We start from the raw sequence: 18,796 nt of genomic DNA, 5'->3' as shown, positions 1-18,796 counted from the left end.
CACAGCAGCAGCTTCGTCCACAGGCAACTGTTGGTAAGCCTGAGCTAAATCAAGCTTTGCAAAAATATGCCCCCCTTTGAGGGAAGCCAGAATGTGGCTGACAATAGGCACAGGATAGGCATGTTGTTGTAATGCCTTATTGAGCGTGCATTTGTAATCTGCACAAATGCGAATATCCCCATTAGCCTTAAGAGGCGTTACTATGGGAGTTTCCCATGGACTGGAGTCAACAGGTTCTAAGACTCCTTGCTGAATCAATTTGTCCAATTCAGCATCAATTTTCCCTTTTAAGGCAAAAGGTACCCTTCTTGCCTTTACTCTGATAGGAGTGACAGTGGGGTCTAATTTCAAAGACACTGGGGGACCCTTGTATGTGCCCAACTGAGGGCTGAATACATGTGCAAATTCCTTGCAGACTTCCTGTAAGTCTAACGTTTGCAAGCTGTTGAGCCCTGTAGCTTGTATTCCCAGGACCTCAAACCAATCGAGTCCTATGAGACTCATACAATCACCCCCCACTACCAATACATCTAATGGACCTTCAAAATCCTTATACTGCATGTTAAGGGTGGCCTCCCCCTTAACACACACTTTGGAGTTTTGAAAGACTGTTAGTACTATGTTAGAAGGCCTAAGCTTGGCCCGGAAACCACTACCAGAACAAATCTTTCTGAATGTGTGAATGGAGATGATTGAAAGTGCAGACCCAGTGTCTAGTTCCATGACCAATAGAACTCCTTGCAATTTCACCCTAAGTGACAGCTTCTTTTTAAGTTTTCTGTGTGTGCCTGTCTTAAAAATGCTTCTTCGTGAAGCACAGAAACCCACCCTGTTTTGGCTGGGGACCCTGGTACCTTTCAGGCGCAATTCTTCTCAGGGTTGTACCTTCTGTCGGCCCAGACACACAGCTGCTATGTGGCCTTGCTTCCCACATGCTCTACAGATTGCAGAACGGAACTTGCAGTCGGTCCTCTTGTGGCGACCTCCACATCCGAAGCACTTGGGTACAGGTGAAGACTTTTCTTTGCCTACCCTCTGCTTTCCTTCTTTGGTTGGGTAGAGATGATCTATTTCTTCATCAGGCTCCTCTTCTGAGCTTCCTTGAACTCCCTCGTGATGCACGGAAACAGCTTCTGGAAAGCTTTTGATGGGCCTCATATTCTTGATTGCCCCACTTGCTGCCTCTTCTGCAGTAACCTCTCTCAAGGCATCTTGGAATGATATGTCCTCTTTGGCAAAAAGCCTTTGTTGTACATCTCTGTTTCTCAGTCCACATACAAATCTGTCTCTCAGTCTTTCCTCTAAGTCTTTAATTCACAATGCTTAGCTGCCCTTCTTAATGCAGCAATGTACTCTTTAGCTGATTCACCAGCCCGTTGATTATGTCTCCAAGCAATAACAGACAACTTGGGTTGAAAATGCTCTTTCAGTAATTTCTTAAGATCTGTGTAAGTAACAGATTCAAGAGGTGCAGGGGCTACTAAGTTTTCAGCAATTTCAAATGCATCTTGACCACAAACGCAGAGTAGGGTGGCAGCCTTTAAGCCCTCTTCTCTTACTTGATTAACTCTGAAATAATTTTCTGCTCGGGCCACGTAAGATTCCCATCTTTCGGGATGTGTAATATCAAACTCTGAAAGTTTTCCAATCTTTGCCATTTTAGTAAAGCAGGAAGGGTCTATCAGCCAGCTTACCTCCAACGAAGCTGTATTGGCAGGCAGTTGCTGAATTTAACGCCATTTCCTCGCTGTGCTGGACTCCAGGGTAAGCTTACAATTGTTTGCGTAATTGCAAGGCAATCCCATCCTCGTCACCATTGTTGAGTCCTCGGCTAATGGCAATGACGACGCGAGACATTCTTGATGTTCAGTAACCTTCTTTATTTCTCTTCAGCAGCCCTGTTACAACTCAAGGCAGCACGGACTTCTTAGCCTCTCTTAAGGACGTTTTTCCCTGGGCCAAAAGGCAACATTTAGGCACACGAAGCGCCTCGCGCATGCGCACAAGCGCTGGCGCCAACCAGTCTGATCCCGGGCAACTTGCAGCTGCCCGGGACTGTTGCAACGTCCCGAGCCTGCCCTTTTGCAGGCTCAGGATATAACAACTACCCTGACACAAAGTGTGTTTCTTGCAGTGAAAGAGGATATACCCCAACTCCAAATTTTGATTGATCCTGAGGAATTAATTTAAAGGCCTAAATTCATATTTTTCTCTTAACACTATACAAATATAATAGCTAAAATTCCTTTTCCAACATAGGTTTCATTGACAGAAATACATGAAGATGCAAAATAAGTTGAGGAAATATGTATCTGATTAAAAAAAACACTCACGTTTGAAAAAGAAATCTATGCTGTGACTGACTTCTTTGCATACAAACAGTCAGTAAATGACATGGTCTGCATTTCAAACTCATGCCTTTATAAACTAGTTCTTTTAAGCTTTTGTGATTTCACACTAATTGTTGACCTCTAGAGGGAAGCACACCCAATCTTTTAAACATGCTCAAGGCTATATGGTTGCAGTGAGGCTAGTCTTACCCTCCTTATACAATGAGGATGAAGGTTCATTCTCCGAGCTTGTGGGTTGGTTTCTGAATGTTTTGTTACCAGTCTAGGTAACATCTTATCAAGCCTGGTAACAAAATGTTCGGAAACCAACCCACAAGCTCGGAGAATGAACCTTCACCCTCATCCTACACCCAAGCTACAGATATTATAATCCTTACACAGCATTGCTTACTAACTGTCTTGTTTAGTGACCGTTTGAAGCTACAACAGAGTAAAAAAAAAAGCTTTGTGGCCAATCCTCATATTTATGACCATCACAGCATCCTGCATGTGTTTGGCATTCCCCCATTTCACAATTGGCTTGTGACAAGCAGAGTTAATGGAGAAGATGGAAATAAAACTGAAGTTGCACTTATGTGATATTCCGTTTACTGACTGAATGGGAAGTGAAGTTGTGAGTGTATTGATTTTCCACTTAGTAACAGAATTGCCAGTCCCATTTGTGGTTGCTAAGTGAGGTCTACTAGTATAGTAATTTGTGGAATTTGGACCTCCTTCCATTCTGTCCAGTTGAGTTACCAAAAGCCCACAGAAATATAATAAAAATATATTTTAATTGCTTGCTGATAGGTACCCACTTGAAAACAGGAAATAACATTTCTATTCCTTCCTAAAGCTCCTTGGGTTGCTTCTTATGGTTTCTAGGAAAGGGATTCTCAAGCTCCAAAGAGATGGCAGTGAGGAAGAAGAATTTATAAAGATTGCCCTTATGTCTTCTTCAGCTAGTAGAACTGGAATTTTATTACATTTAAATGCTTCTTTCAAATCAACCCAACAAGTATAAATTCGTAATGCTCTTATGATCTGAGTTCTTGGATGGGCTCTGTATCACTGGGAAGTATGTGTATATGTAGGGTTGCCAAGAGAAAAAAAAAACTGTGTAATCTTAGTCCATCTTTATTCAAGAGAGGTATTACCTTTATCTTAGAAGAAGGTAGTTTCATAAACTGGGTACTGGATTTTCTTACCAGATTTGAATCAAAGTGGTTTTTAAAAATGCCATAATAAAATCCATTTAAAACATTTCAGAAAGCAAAATTAAGAAATGAAACAGGAAGAGGATAACAGTTCTAACAATTAACACCGAAGACAACCGACGGAGAAATACGCAGTTCTTTCCAAAGCATGGTTATAATGTAGCATTATTAAAGCTACATTATGGATTTATGCAAAAGTATTATATTATTGGTTGTTTTAGTTTCCATTCCTTTCTTAATGTATTGCATCATGGAAGCTATTTTTTACTGCAATAGTTGTGTATTCTACTCAAGGTTTTATGGAACTCTTTGTGATTATGTCAAAATCTCTTTCCAATTTGTTGTTCAATTTTCACTTATCTCCCACTCTTTCCCACTTGTTAGAAATCATTTGGGGGGGGGCTGACAGTAACCATTTCCTTGAGTTCTTGTAAGCTCAGACTTGTTTTCAGTACCAGTATCCCATCACCCTCTCTTCTTTGGCTCTCTTTTTAAAATCACTTTCAATATTTCCAAGTATCATATTATGATTCTTGTCCTGTGACTTTTGCCTTCCCTGTTTTATTTCTCCAGTACTTAAGTTTGAGCCCCATTATTAGTGCTACTGTGAGCAATCTGGTTTTAGACATTTATTCTTACAACTCAAGGCATCCACAGGGGTTTTTGTACTATCACATCTTAAAGATATTTTTTCCCCTTTATTTAGCTTTTCAGGTGGTCCAGGTTTTCATAGCTATACATTATAACTAGGAAAACCATGACTTTGACAATACAAGCCATTGTTGTCCATGTGAGTTCCTTATATTTTAATGTTTTCTCTATTTTTATTTAATTTTTATTCATTTATTTCTATGGAACCATCTGCATGCGTTTATATTGGCCCAGGCCAAGCAAGGAAGGTATGTTTCAGACCACATCACCTAAAGAACTTCAAATGGCAGGATCCAGGAAGACAGCTTCCTCTGCCATTGCCCTCATCCTGCAGAATATTTATCCCTCTCTTGGAGGTGAAACGGGCCTCCACTATCTTGGCCTTCTGAAAAGGAGTTAAAACATGGCTTTGCAGTCTTGCATGGGGAATGCACATCTGTGGGGCTGACTAGTGCCCTGAGAGCCCTCCCTTCTCCTTTTAATTAATTTTAACATTGTTTTTATCTCCTCTCTCTATTTTTTTTAACTTTTATATACTGTTTTTACTTTCGTGTATACGACCCAGAATCACACACTGGAGGGAGGGGAGGAGATGGGTAGTAGAAAAATGTGAAAAATAAATTTATTAAACAAATTTTTATAGCCGTCCAACTCACACACAATGACTCTCTAATCTTGCAAAATTAAATCCAACCAAATTAGGCTTCATATTAGACTTGTTTATAGGATATGACAAGACAACTGAGACTCAACTCTAAATCATATAGAAATAAGCTACATATTTCTACTTTCTTGGGGAACCACACTGTTTATATCATTATGGGAAGTGCCCATTTACATTCTTTAGAGAAGAGCATAATATTGTTGATCTGCAAAGAGATTTTCTTTTTATCTTATAAATTCTACTCAAAAGTCTTCAGGGGTGCTCTTATCAAAGGCCTTTGGAAGATCCAATTATAGCATAGTCAGGGATTGGTAACCTGATATCCTCCAGGTATTGTTTGGCTTCAAATCATATCAATAGCACTAGCACTAAAAACTAGCATTTAGTCATATATATTGCCCTATAATGCCTTACAGTATTGTATGGGCAGTTTACAATGTCAACACATTGCCCCAAACAATCTGGGTCCTCATTTTATTGACCTCAAAAGAATGGAAGGCTGAGTCACTTTGAGCCCATTAGGATCAAACTCCAGGATGTGGGCAGAGTTAGCCTGTAATACTGCATTCTCACCACTGTGCCAACCATATCAACCCATATGGCCAGTGGCATGGGACTGTGGAAGTGGTAATCAAAAACATGGAGTGTCTAGTTTGGGTCTACTGGGTAATCTTACCCACAAATTTGTTGAGACTCTCAAAGGATTCTGAACACTTATGTTTGTAGGAGAAAAACCATATTAGCCTATGCTAGCAAAAAAATCAGGAGTCTGGTAGCACCTTTTTTTATTCACAAATTTTATTAGAAAAGTAACAACCAATTATATATGCTCATATGTAATGAGTTTTTCAATTTGTTTAATGTAGATAAGAAAAGGAAAACTGAAAGTTTATATATGAGAATTGTATACAGAAATCATTCCAGCCTCATCCAAAAAGATGTTTTTATGGTGACTCTATAACAAGAATAAAAAATAAATAAAATGGAAGCTATTGGAAAACTACCACCACGCCTTCACCTTTATTAATAACACTATTCATGTGCTCCTATAGGGTGATTACAAAAAATAAAATAAAATCTTTTACCATGAAGAAAAATAATTTTCAACCAAGAAAAATTCCTTGGTAAAAAGGAACATAACACTGATTTGCAGAAGTCCTGAAAATGAGCTTGTGGACCATCTGTGGCACTAGACTTGCAAAAATTATAAAGTACAAAGATATACAAAAAGGAAATTAAAATAGAATAAAATAGGTTAGTGAGTTACCTTTGGTGAAAAAACATATGAGGGAATACTGTGTGCCAATCAATTCTACCTAAATATGTGCAGAACTTAGACAAGTAAACCCAATGCAAAAATGTTAATATGCTTCCCAACTTAGTTAGCCTTTGAATAAACTGATTAAATTGATTAAAATCATACCTAATAAATGATGTGGGCTTATCTTGTAAGGAATCTATATTATAGGGAGGTTTTAAAATATAATAATAAATAACAAAATGATGTTACATCTTTGTGGTAAGATCTTCTACATGATTTTCAGTATGACATTCGGTCATGGTGTCACACTGAATCTCAACTTCATTTTCATAGACATGAAGGCCTTCTACACACCTGAAATATTAGAAAAAAATATTTATGTATTATATTGGCACTCATCCTATGTTCAAGGATACCATGTGTAGGTCTCCTTCCAATTTCTTCTCCTAATTGGAGAGATAGCCCCATTGATATTCATAGTAGTGTCCTGGTCATATGATCCCTCCCTTCCTTGAAAGAGCAGTGATTGGGCATATTGGTATTTGCAGTCTTCGGTATGGGTGACAAATGCTCTTAATCCATTATCCTGGAAAAATCATACTTTTTTTATCCCTGATACAACCACTTGCTGCTTCTGATGTAATGATATGTGGGGATGACCTTGGGAGACTGGACACACGCATTAGATGGAAGGAGGGCATGGAAAAGATTTCACAAGGGACCCTTTCTAGTAGTCCCGGTTATGCTTCTTATCTGGACGATCTCGCAGGGCTAATACCTGTACATGGTTAACCTAATAGAATTTTAGTGTTTTCCTTGGAAAAACACCAACTCCATGTTCTAAATAACAAAATAACAGAATTGGAAGGGACCTTAGAGGTCTTCTAGTCTAATCCCCTGCTCAAGCCAGAAACCCCTACATCATTTCAGATTCCCAAATGGTCTCAGTTAGTTAATATATCCATAAATCAATTTGTTTTTTTCCTATAGATTTCAGAAGCGAAGCATTTCAGGGTTGCTGGTTAAACACATAGCCAAATTAACAGCTAAAGGAAACAAATAAGTAAAACACAATCATGTGAAACTTTTCATTGATCAGTCATTATTGATCACATTGACAGACCCTGTTATGTTATATAGTTAACCAGCAGTAAAACAGAAAGACAATCAAGGACAAGTTGTCACAACCAAATCAAAATGGCATTTTGTTTTCAGAAGTAGGCTGACAGCTGTCGTTCACTTTCTTTAGAATAAGCCCCATGGAACACAATAGGATTTACTTCTGCAGGTATTCCTGGAAGGGCATTGTTAGTTATTCTTTTTAATAGTTTAGAAAACAACTCTAACCTGAAGTCTGCTGCAGTTGGTGAATATGTTCCTTCCGTTCCATTAGAAATGATGGACTCTTTAGTATTCCCATTCATGAAGGACACTTGTTTATCTTCTTCTTTGGAATCACTGCAGAAGCAATTAGAAGGAGCATAATGATGAATTGAAGGAGCAATTATACATATAGTTCTTTCAGCTGAAGATCATATTTCTTTATTTCTGAATGTTATAAGACAGAGCCTAAGAGTGTTAAGCTTACATCATAAATAACATTAATGGAATGAAAAAGAACAATAATTCCATAATTCTATAGATGACACAATGGTGTAATCAATAACAAAGTTGCATCTCAGCTGATTAAGATTAAAAATTTGATGAGGACTTCTGATGCACAGTTCAGATCTTCTTTGTTAATTAATTTGTTAATCTGCATATAGAAGTATTACATTTGATATGTGAACCCATTGTGTCTCCACAAGGTTTGGTATGCAATTTGTATGTATCTGATTTCTAGGAGAAAGGACTCAGTTGCTGTACATTCTAACTATACCAGATTTGGATTGTAAAATTCCAAACAACTATCACAAATATATAAAATCTAAGTCTTTACTAAAATGTGATAACAAATCCATCTGGACTTTTTGTACCCAGATTTGTAGCCATAGCTAAAACAGGTGTGGCATTGTGAGAGCTCCTTTTCTATTAGGAGGAAACTATGAGAAAGGAGAAAGGAATCCAGCCCAGGCCATAGAACCAGTTTACTCTTACTACTCTTAAACAATTGGGAAATTATTTTCCTAATTTCAATCACAAAGGATAAAATATTCATAAATCTGCTTTCCCCCCCCTTCATTTCCAGCAGAGTAATATAAACACAAGATTTTTAGAGAAGACTCTAAAAAAGATTATTAACCCTATTCCCTCATGTTATGGAGATTCTCATTCATCAAGGCCATGGTTATCCCAAAGGTGGTTTTTCCAAAAGGCAGCTGGACGTTTTGGGGTTTTTTTTTCCCTTTGAAATTTTTTTGCTTTTCATCTAAGAAGAAGATGAAGAAGTTTCTTAGATGAGAAGCAAAACATTTTCAAAGGAAAAAAAAACAAGAAAATCCAATTGCCTTTTGGAAAAAAGCACCATTGGGAGCTTATTCCCTTAATACTTTCACTTCAGTTTAATAGCCTCTGCAGCCACTTTATTTTAGGAAAATGAGGAATCCAATCACAGATCTCGTGACCAAACAGACTTATATAGAATAAAACCAAGTGAAATGCCACATAAGGGGGGAAAAAAAATCAGCACTTACTTTTTATCCTGGCACCATAATTTGTTGATGATAAAGGCCATCATTGCCAAAACCAAAAAGACTATAACGGCAATTATACCTTGTAGCCATGGCTCAAGTCTCCTGTTAACTATGAAGAAAAGGAATTAATGCAAGATTGTGGTCAATACATATTTTGTGGAGTGCTTGGTATTGTCTGAGCTTGGTTGTTCGCTTGCAGTTGTTTCATTATCCAACCACATAACATCATCAGTGCTAGTGAGTGTGGAGTTTTCTCCCTGTTTATATACAGTAGCTTGCCCTGCCAGTAGCTAAATGGAAGTCAGGAAAGTAATCTCTTCTCTTGACTTTCCTGTCAAAAACAACGTTTTCATTGTAGATGGCATATTGAAACCTACTAAGCACATTTTTGACAAATCTCTTTCTGAAGAAAACGTTTGCGTTGTTTTGCAACATTATGATTACTTGGCCCAGCCCAGTTGTGTTTTGCTGCCCTTTCAACAATCTTTCTTGGAAAAACACCCAACCTTTGCCTCACCCTGAAAATAAACTAAATCTGTCTTCCCTAATACTGCAATCTCTCAAAATAATTAGGCAGTTTCAAAAGTGGTTATGATAATTGGGGAAACAGACCTGATTTGCTACAAGTGACTCTAGTGCTCTTAGTCTTAATTTTTGTCTTCTCTGAAACAAAAGTGTATGCATCTTTAAAAAAAAAAAAAAAATTCGGTGTCCTGATGGCATCAGTAGCTTTTTCAATGTTGCTGAACGTTGGTGCAGTGAGGGTATACATTCACTCCCTGCTCCTTTTGAATTTAGAAGGCTCGGTGACTGGGTTTCCATTTTGTGTAAAGCCCTAACTAAGAGGGCAACTTTAAGACTTGTGAACCTCAACTCCCAGAATTCCTCAGCCAGCCATGGAATTCTGGGAATTGAAGTCCATAAGACTTAAAATCCCACAGTTGGACACCCCTGAGCTAAACATTCTATCTGTAGATGTGCTTTTTATAGCTTTTGAATATATTTACTTGATTAACCACTCCAATTCTTTAAACTTCGAATTCTGAGCAATTCACACAGCCTCTCTTCAGAACCACGGTCCAGTCTTTAAAGCAGGACCAGCTTTCTCCACGTGCAGTTTTGAAAAAACTGAGAGAATTGTCAGAAGATGGAAAAGAAAAGTGCAAACTAGTAACTCTTTTCTATTATCAGTAGTGTCATTCTGGATAATCCTCTGTAATCCTGAAACTTCAGAGGAATTCTAAAAGCAAATAAAAGCTCTACTTCAGTTAGTACAGGAGCAGATTGTTTTGTCGTAGTTAATGCTAGACTTGAATAGTCAAGGAAAACAGTCCAAAGTTCTCTCTTGGCATTTTGCATCTTGCCTGTATTTTTAAAAATAGAACTCTATCTTTTTTTTTTTACATTGTTGAAAATAGGGGATTAGACCTTAGTTCAATTTGATGAGATCCAATTCAGAAAAGGTAAGCACTAGATGTGAAAGCCCTGGAACAGCCAGGTGCTGAAAAGCTCAGTACTTAATGTAATTAAGTAATCAGTACTTAATTACAGATAAATGGATTTTTCCTGATGAAAGAGGGTGTGTTTTTTTTTTCTTCTTTGGCTCTGAAAAGTCATCCTTGTGGACAACTGTGAAAGGAAAAGGAGCTCTGTGTCTTCCTTTTGTAGAATTATAAACTTAAAACAAATTGAAAAGTCATCTACTTTATTCTCCATCAATCTTGATTCTGAATCCAATCTCAGACAATTCCAAGCAATTGTTCATTAACATCCAGATAATGTAAAATAACCAAAGAGCAAACAGAGAAAAGATGTACCAAATTAGAGGCATTTGGAGAACAAAAAGGTTTGTTTTAATAAAAATACACCTGAATGGAAGCAAGTTCTGCCCATTCTTGATAAGGCTATTCCCATGTCTTCAAGGGTGGCACAAAAATGAAACCTTGCTCAGCATAGTGATCCAATAGTAAAGTCTCACCTACTTTATTTATTTATCTTCTGCAGCTGTTTGTAGCCTGGAACCTTTGCCTAAATAATAATTGACAACTCTGAATGATATTGATTGATGTTGCAATGCACCAATGTCCATTGCTAAAAAAAAAAAAAAGGCATTTGGTGGCCAGGTCTGACATCATGATGAATGTTTTAAACACCGTACAATGTGTTGTTTCTTTTGAAGAAACAGCTACTGGAACTCTGTCTTTCTGCAAGAGTCCTGCCAAAACTTCTTTCCTTTAACAACAGTTCATTAGTGCTGTCATTTCTAGGATACAAATAACTTGGACAATGAAGCAAAATGATACAAAAACATCTTAACTACTGTCTACCTTTCAGAAAGCATCTTGGAATCTTAAATTTTCTTCATCTGTTTGCTGCCATCTCACGGTCATCTGGATTTTTGTAACCAGAATATGGTAACTCTAAGATAACCAACAAGAAAATTTTGCTGTCTCTATATTATGTGGATTAATTAATATTCAGGACAGTATTTTCAATCTTGTTCAGCTGGCTGGGGAATTCTACAAGTTGAAATCCACACATCTTAACCTTGCCAATGTTGAGAAACATTGATCTAGGCTGATATAAATAATCTCAATAAAATTTACCTATTACATTCCTTTGAGCTAATATATTATACATAAAATACCAGAATACAGATAGCAGAAAAGAAAAGAAAAACTCATACTAATGAACATCAAGTTTCATAAGACTCCAAAACATAGGGCTATCTAATTATTAAGAGTGCTGTCCTATATTCACTAATTCAGAAATTTCACTGAGCCTACTGGGATTTACTTCCAAGTAAATATGTACAGGATTGTAAAACCATTCTGAAACATTCCCATGGGCTCACAAAGCCAGTCCACTTAGTTTTTTCCACAATGCTGAGTTACTTTTTTACACGTGCAGCTCTTATTGTTTTAAATGTGTAACAATTTAACTCCTGGTTAAGAGTTACACATTATCATATAGGTACAAAAGGGAACCCACCAATAATGAGGCTTAAAAAAAATATTCTAGACAATCTGTTGATGATAAAGTTAGGAAATAGAATAGTGGAAATTGAACCCCTAGAGTTTGATGAAATCAGATTGATATGAAATTGTACATTTTGCATCATATACATACATATACATACGCATACGCATACACATACATCATCATTCTATGCCTATTTGGACAAGCCATGAGCATAAATAGCTAAGCAATAATAAATAAACAAAATTAAAAGATGATCACAGTTGACATCATTTTGCAGCTGTCATCTGATTTCCCAATAAATCCCACTGAATTTATTATTTCTTATAAATTAATATGCACAGAACACAGTACCACATGATGAATCTGGCTGTAATGTTATATCCAGTTTCCTGACATGAAACCCATAATAAATCTAAATTATTCTATTTAAAGTTCATTTGCATATACGATTGCCAGATCAGAGCTGTTAGAAAATAAGTCCTATTACTCTTATTTTTGAGTAAATATGCATAAGATTATTCTTTATGAATCAAATTGCTCTCTTTTTTCTCCAGTAAGCTTAAAATTTGATTTTTCACTTTCAGCAACTAGTATCAAACTTCCATTAGTTTTCAGCTATTTTGTGTGTGTGTTAGTGAAGGTATTTGTGTTTAAATCAATGAGAACCCAGCAGTATAAATAAAAAAAATCATTCAATTGAGAACATATATGACCTTGTTTATTCACTGAGCTAAGGTATAATGTGATATTGATATATTTTCCGCTTTAGCTTACCGTACTGTGTGAATTGATTTCTAGTTTGTAACTCTGGTTTCTGACTTGGTATGCAATGGGAATTCAGTTACAGTCTTACATTCACTTTCATGAATGTTCGTGACTAATGTTAACTTTAGAAACTTTTCAAAAAGAGAAGTATCAAAATGTCTGTTGCTGTCAATTTTAGGCCCCACAAGTTGCCTGTTAGAGCCATTTGATGAACAAGAGGTTGACAGAATGCACCTATTCATGTACAATATGTAGCATTTTATAGAAAATATATCAAACTTTACATCAGTAGGCAAATGCCAATGAAGACAGGACTTCTGTCCACCAAGTGAAACTTTTACTCCACTGTTAAAGATACAGGAATCCTTTTTGTTTTGCATCTGGCCATTATACATTTAAAGCATAAAAATATAAAGATCAACTTTGAATCAAGAAGCACTGTGGGTGACTACTGTACATGAGTACAGGTTTCTTGGCACAGGGCAAAAATGATTTAGATATTGCTTTCTTCTATTATATTTTGTGAGTTCCCAGTCTACTCTACAGAACAAAGACATTGGAATTTCTAGTTTTTCAAGTATCATTAAAAAGACTTACAGAAATATCTGTATAGGAAATAGACAGATTAAGGTTTATCTGAGAAATTATTGTTTAGAATACCTTCTAGATAACTTTAAAAACAAAGACTCTTGTTTGTTTAAGCAATCTTGAAATCTCATTCATTTGTGTGAACTTTGAACTGGCTTAATAAACATCTTGCCCTAATGGTGCCATTGAGAGAACTTTGGGTTCCTACACCACAGTCTACAATTCCTGCCTGAAGGGCTTCTGGCAGGGGATTGGCTATACTTTACAAGAATAGGGAATAACGTTTTTGGCAATCAACTGGCTTGGCTTATCTGGAGGGCTTTAAATTAAAACTGGAGGGGGAGGAAAACCAAATTTTAGGATCTAATCCAAAGCACAAACCTCATGGCAATCAACAACTGAAATACAAAACAGGAGATGTAGGAAGGAAACATATGGCTCAAATACCTATACACTAATACTCAAAGTATGAGGATCAAATAGGGTGAACTTGAAGTCCTATTACATGAGGGCAGATATGACATTGTTGCCATTACCAAAACCTGGTAGGATGAAATCTATGACTGGAACGAACTGCTAGAGAGATTTAAATTGTTCAAAAGAAACAGATCTAACAAAAGAGGAGTCGGTGTGTTGCACCTCTATAGAAGTGCCAAAGAAAAAAACAAGGATGAAAACCTTAAAAATACATTTGGGTTAATATAAAAGAGAAAGGGAATGGCATGGCCAGAAGTGCACAGACCGACCAACCAACCAGAGGAAGAAGATGAACTTTTTGCTATCAGTTAGCTAAATTATGCAGGAAGCACATACAATAGTAAAGGAGGGCTTTAACTACCTTAACATCAATTGAGAGACAAACTCTGCATCTAGTGGGAAATCAAACTGGTTCCTGATGAACTAGCAGACAACGTTGTCACCCAAAAGGCAGAGGAGTCAGTTAGAGGGTCAACTACACTGAACTTAATTCTTACCAACCAAGATGAAATGAGACAGGGGGTTGAACTTGCAGGAACTTGGGGAGAAAGTGACCATGTCATACCAAAATTCAACAAAATATAGGCACAAGTAATTCAACAAAGTCAAATCAGCATCTAAACTTTAACAGATTTGACTTCAACAACAGAAAGAGCTTGGGAAAAATTCCATGGATGAAAATGTTAAAGGGGAAAACAATTGAAGAAGATGGCAAGGAGGTGATGAGCAACAAGAGAGAAATGGAACTGCTTAATTCATTCTTTGTATCTGTCTTTACAGAAAAGGAAAAAAAATGGTCCATCCTACCAAAAGCAGCATCATAAAAGACAGATTATACAAATCAAAACAGGCAAGAAAATGATAAGACAACATCTATCCACTCTAGACAAATTCAAATCACCAGGACCTGATGGATTACCTTCCAGTGTTTTGAAGAAGTTGGCAGATATGATCTCAGAATCATTGAACCTTATCTTTCAAAGATCCTGAACCCCTGGGAACTACAGAGGACTGAAACAAATGTGGTTCCAAATCCTTCAAAAAAAGGATACTGTATAGATCAATCAGCCTGATATCAATACCTGGGAAAATCCTAGAAAAGATAATCAAGCAATGGATCTGTGAATATCTAGAAACAAGCAAAGCTATTGATAGAAGTCAACATGGGTTTGTCCAATCCAGGTTATGCCATGCAAATTTATTGCATTTTTTTGATAAAGTGACTAAATTAGTGAACCAGAAAAATGCTGTGGACATAGTATCCTTGGATTTCAGTAAGGCATTTGACAAAGTAGTCCACAGACTACTTCTTGGTAAGATAGAAAAATGTGGGATAGACAGTATCACCATCAGATGGATTCATAACTGACTAACCAATTGCACTCAGCATATAGTTCCTCAATAGAACTACATCTACATGGAGGGAAGCATGCAGTGGGATACCCCAAGGTTTTGTCTTAGGTCCAGAACTTTTGAACATCTTCATATACAATTTAGATGAGGGGATAGAGGCAGAACCTATCAAATTTACAGATGACACCATGCTGGAGTGAATAGCCAACACTTTAGAAGATAGACCCAAGATGCAAAAGGATCTTTATACACTTGAACACTGGACTCTATACAACAAAGTCCAGTTCAATAGTGAGAAAAGTAAGGTTTTACATTTAGACAAGAAAAACCAAATGCACAGGTATAGAATATGTGGTATGTGGCTCAATAGCAGTAACTGTGAGAGAGTTCTAGGAGTCCTAGTTGACATCCACTTAAGCGTGAGCCAACAATGTGCTGCAACTGCCAAAAAAGCCAATGCAGTCCTAGGCTGCATCAACAGAGGAATAGTATCAAGATCAAGTGAAATATTAGTACCACTATATATTGCCTTGGTAAGACTATACTTGTCACTATGAGACAACAAAAAAATATTGAGACTCCAGAAAGAGTGCAGAGAACAATGAAGATTAGAAAACTGGAAGCTAAAATATATGATGAACAGCTGCAGGAATTGGGTACATCTAATCTAACCAACAGTGGTGACATAATAGTAACCTTCCAATATTTAAGGAGTTGTCAAAGAGAAGAGGAGTTGACCTATTCTCCAAAGCACCTGCGGGCAAGACAAGAAATAACAGATGGAAGCTTATCCAAGAGACATGTAGCCATGTCAGTGAAAACAATTCATCAGTGAAATGGCTAGCCTCCAGAAGTTGTGGGTGCTCCATCACTGGAGGTTTTTAAGAAGAGATTGGATTGCCACTTGTCTGGAATAGTATAGGGCAGGGGTAGGCAACCTTGGCTCTTTTATGACTCATGGATTTCAACTCCCAGAATTCCTGAGCAGTCCACGAGTTATAAAAGAGCCAAAGTTGCCTACCCCTGGTATAGGGCTTCCTGCTTGAGCAGGGAGCTGGACTAGAAGACTTCCAAGGTTCCTTCAAACTTTGTTATACTGTAACAGAGATGTAAGGAACCAGAAAAAAGTTAGCTTTTCACAAAGCAATGCTCTCGATATGTTTATGATTTCCAGAATGGGAAAGGTTCCGTTGCTTTCTTTTCCCACAATGCTAGAATTTAGAGCAGTGTTTCTCAACCTTGCGAACTTTAAGATGGTAGACTTCCAGATCCTTAATCCCCTAGCCAGCCATGCTGGCTGGAGCATTCTGGGAGTTCAGTTCCACACATCTTAAAGTTCCCAAGGTTGAGAAGTTATTTGGGAAATAAATACGACAAGTATGAATGTCTGGAGCTTGACTCTTCAATGGAAGGCCTATTCAGCAAAATGATTTAAAAATGAAAACAAAAAAAAAGGACACTGCAAGGCCTATCACTGTCCATCCCTCAGCCTGTCCCATCCAGAAGGATGTGGAGGCCCAGCCTCAGATTTCACAAGTTCCCCATTTGAGGGCAATCCTCCAAAGTTATTACCACATGTTAATTTTTAATGGCACAGAAAAGTCACTTAAGTACAGGACTAAAAGGCAATTATATTAACTATATTTAACTTCAATGAAATGAGAACAAACTCAAATTCAGTTTTGAATCTGAAGGCGAAGAGGAGCATTCTGACCAGAATACATTGTACAAACCTGCTATAAAATGCAAAGGGGGAAAAAAGGAATATTTATATTTAAAAGACAGAGAAACAGCCTCTTTCAATCCCTACCTATGCCTCCTTTTACCAAGCTAAATGGGAGGGAAAGGCCCAGTGCTTTCTTTTTTCACTTAAGTTGACCAGTTGAGTGAAAGGTGTAAAAACAGATTTGAGAAGAGGATTTGTACTTCTCTTGCTGGTACCGGTAGTTACAGCAAAAGATGTTTTCCTTCCTTCCTTCCTTCCTTCCTTCCTTCCTTCCTTCCTTCCTTCCTTCCTTCTTTCCTTCCTTCCTCTCTCTCTCTTTCTCCGTTTCTTTTTCCCTTTTTTGTTTTTCTGCTCCGTGTCATATTGAAAAGAAGAAATTCCCTTTGCTTCTTTTCAACAAGTGAAACTTATAATTATCACATAATTATCACATGAAAAGAAATTTCAGATAGTCATCATATAGGATTGCTCTGGACTTTCCCAGCTTATGACATTTTTAAGCTTGTGCCTGCTCTTCATTTACATATCTGAATTTACTGTGCCAGCCTTCTTTGGCTCACAGTTGACTCAGAGCCAGAAAATAGGCTTCTTTAGCTTCAGCAAGTAATTTCATGTGTCCTCATCTGATTTCCTGAAGCATATATTTATATTTTCTGTCTAATGTAGGTTTACTTCCTTTCATATTATGGAAACCTTTATCCTTCCAATCTGCAGGACAGATGCATCTAAGTTCCTGCCTGCCCAGAAATTATGGCTGCTATATATTGAACTTCTACAGAAATTATTTCAAAAATTGAATCACTACATACAAGTTAGCATATGCCAGTCTTATGCAATCATGTATTTTTTAGGCTCTATTTCCTCTTTTGTTTTTTCAAAACATGAAAAGCAACTCTAACACTCTTGGATTTAAAAGCTGGATAAAACATATCAATAAGGGAGAACCAAATAAAGCAGACATTATAATGTGCTGTACATTGTTTACTCAAGCTCAAATAAGCCTTTCAAGCAGTTTAGGAATTCCTGGTAATGTGAACTCCACAAAGTGCTAATTTTTTACCACTAAAAACAGAAATGCAACAGACCAACCAAGAAGGAACAGAGGTGAAGAGAAGAAACTGTGTGAAAAAAAACAAGCACTTTAAAGAAACCTATAGAAGGAAACATCAGCTGTCATACACAACCTACCCAACACAAAGCAAAAAGCTAAAATGGAATATATTACCTCCTTGGCAGCTCACAGGATCAAAAGCAGCAAAAAGGCAAAACATAACAAACATAAAAGCTTTCATGTTGGTGGCATACAGACACCACTTGTCTGATCAATAGCTTAGATTGTTGGTGGTGACAGAAGTAAACTTACTCCTTTCCTAAAAAAGGCAAGAAAGCAACCTGCGCAATCAGAGGATGGAAGGTGTTCCTAGGCAGGCCCCGCCTAGATTAGCCTGTTAAATTATCAAACCATTATTTAGAGAGGTTGTCCCTCACAAACATTCCAGAACACTTTAGCTACCTAAGGAAAGAACAGAGTGATTTCTTGTCTCCTCCTTTCTTCCTGCACAACTCAGAGATCTGTGGGTTGAGTTTTTGGCAGCTCATTCATGGCTTGGAGAGAGTCCAGGGGGGAAAAAAGGCAGAAGTATTTGGCAAAGAAAGGCTGGGAAACCAAAACTGCATACTGTTGTAATGACTTTGTTATACAGGGCAGCCCAAAGAGCCAATTAAAATAACTCTTTAAAGAGGAATAAGAAATATCTCCCACAAACAAGAACTTCAGCAACTAAACCCAAGACATTTTTGATTTATCACTAAAGTTAGAGAGGAGAATACATAGACAAGCACTCATCTTTTTTCATCTGTTTTGAGGAAGGAAGATGGACAAGAATTTTCTTTCAATTTTGGGAAATAGACGCAGGACACCATTTTATTCAGAAAACAGGAAAGGGATCTGCCTAAGAGAAAGGTTGTTCAATGTATCTTAATTATGTTGGCCTGGGTGGATGTGGCGTGAAATACGAAGATGATATAAATTGGGAAGGTACTGAAAAAAAATTCAGAAGTTTAGACATAGACATGCGTTGAAACATACAATCCTGCCCCCATACACAAACCTCTAACACAGGGGTAGGCAACCTAGGCTCTTTTATGA

At 37.3% G+C, this 18,796-nt stretch overlaps 1 protein-coding gene across 1 annotated transcript; it reads right to left on the bottom strand.

The window, feature by feature from the left end:
* Positions 1–5,638: 5,638 nt before the first annotated feature.
* Positions 5,639–18,158, bottom strand: PDZK1IP1 (PDZK1 interacting protein 1). Its single transcript, XM_039319920.1, has 4 exons — positions 17,873–18,158; positions 8,757–8,865; positions 7,471–7,581; positions 5,639–6,477 (listed from the first exon to the last, which is right to left on the bottom strand). Exons 1-4 carry the CDS (start codon positions 17,937–17,939, stop codon positions 6,369–6,371), a joined length of 396 nt encoding a protein of 131 aa, XP_039175854.1. The 5' UTR covers positions 17,940–18,158; the 3' UTR covers positions 5,639–6,368.
* Between the last annotated feature and the right edge of the window lie 638 nt (positions 18,159–18,796).

The sequence above is a fragment of the Crotalus tigris genome, unplaced genomic scaffold, assembly GCF_016545835.1.
Source record: "Crotalus tigris isolate CLP2741 ecotype Arizona unplaced genomic scaffold, ASM1654583v1 scf7180000023617.9722795, whole genome shotgun sequence".
NCBI classification, from domain to species: Eukaryota; Metazoa; Chordata; class Lepidosauria; order Squamata; family Viperidae; genus Crotalus; species Crotalus tigris.
The sequence above is the reverse complement of the archived record's forward strand: the minus strand, read 5'-3'. Positions and strand labels throughout refer to the sequence as shown.

Bases quoted from the DNA above. Each gene is read 5' to 3' on its own strand.
- PDZK1IP1 (XM_039319920.1), bottom strand. From the start codon at position 17,939: ATGAAAGCTTTTATGTTTGTTATGTTTTGCCTTTTTGCTGCTTTTGAT. The intron at 8,866-17,872 runs GTAATATATTCC...TTTTCTTCATAG, and splicing joins TCCTGTGAGCTGCCAAGGAG to TTAACAGGAGACTTGAGCCA. The intron at 6,478-7,470 runs GTTAGAGTTGTT...CTAATATTTCAG, and splicing joins CCAACTGCAGCAGACTTCAG to GTGTGTAGAAGGCCTTCATG.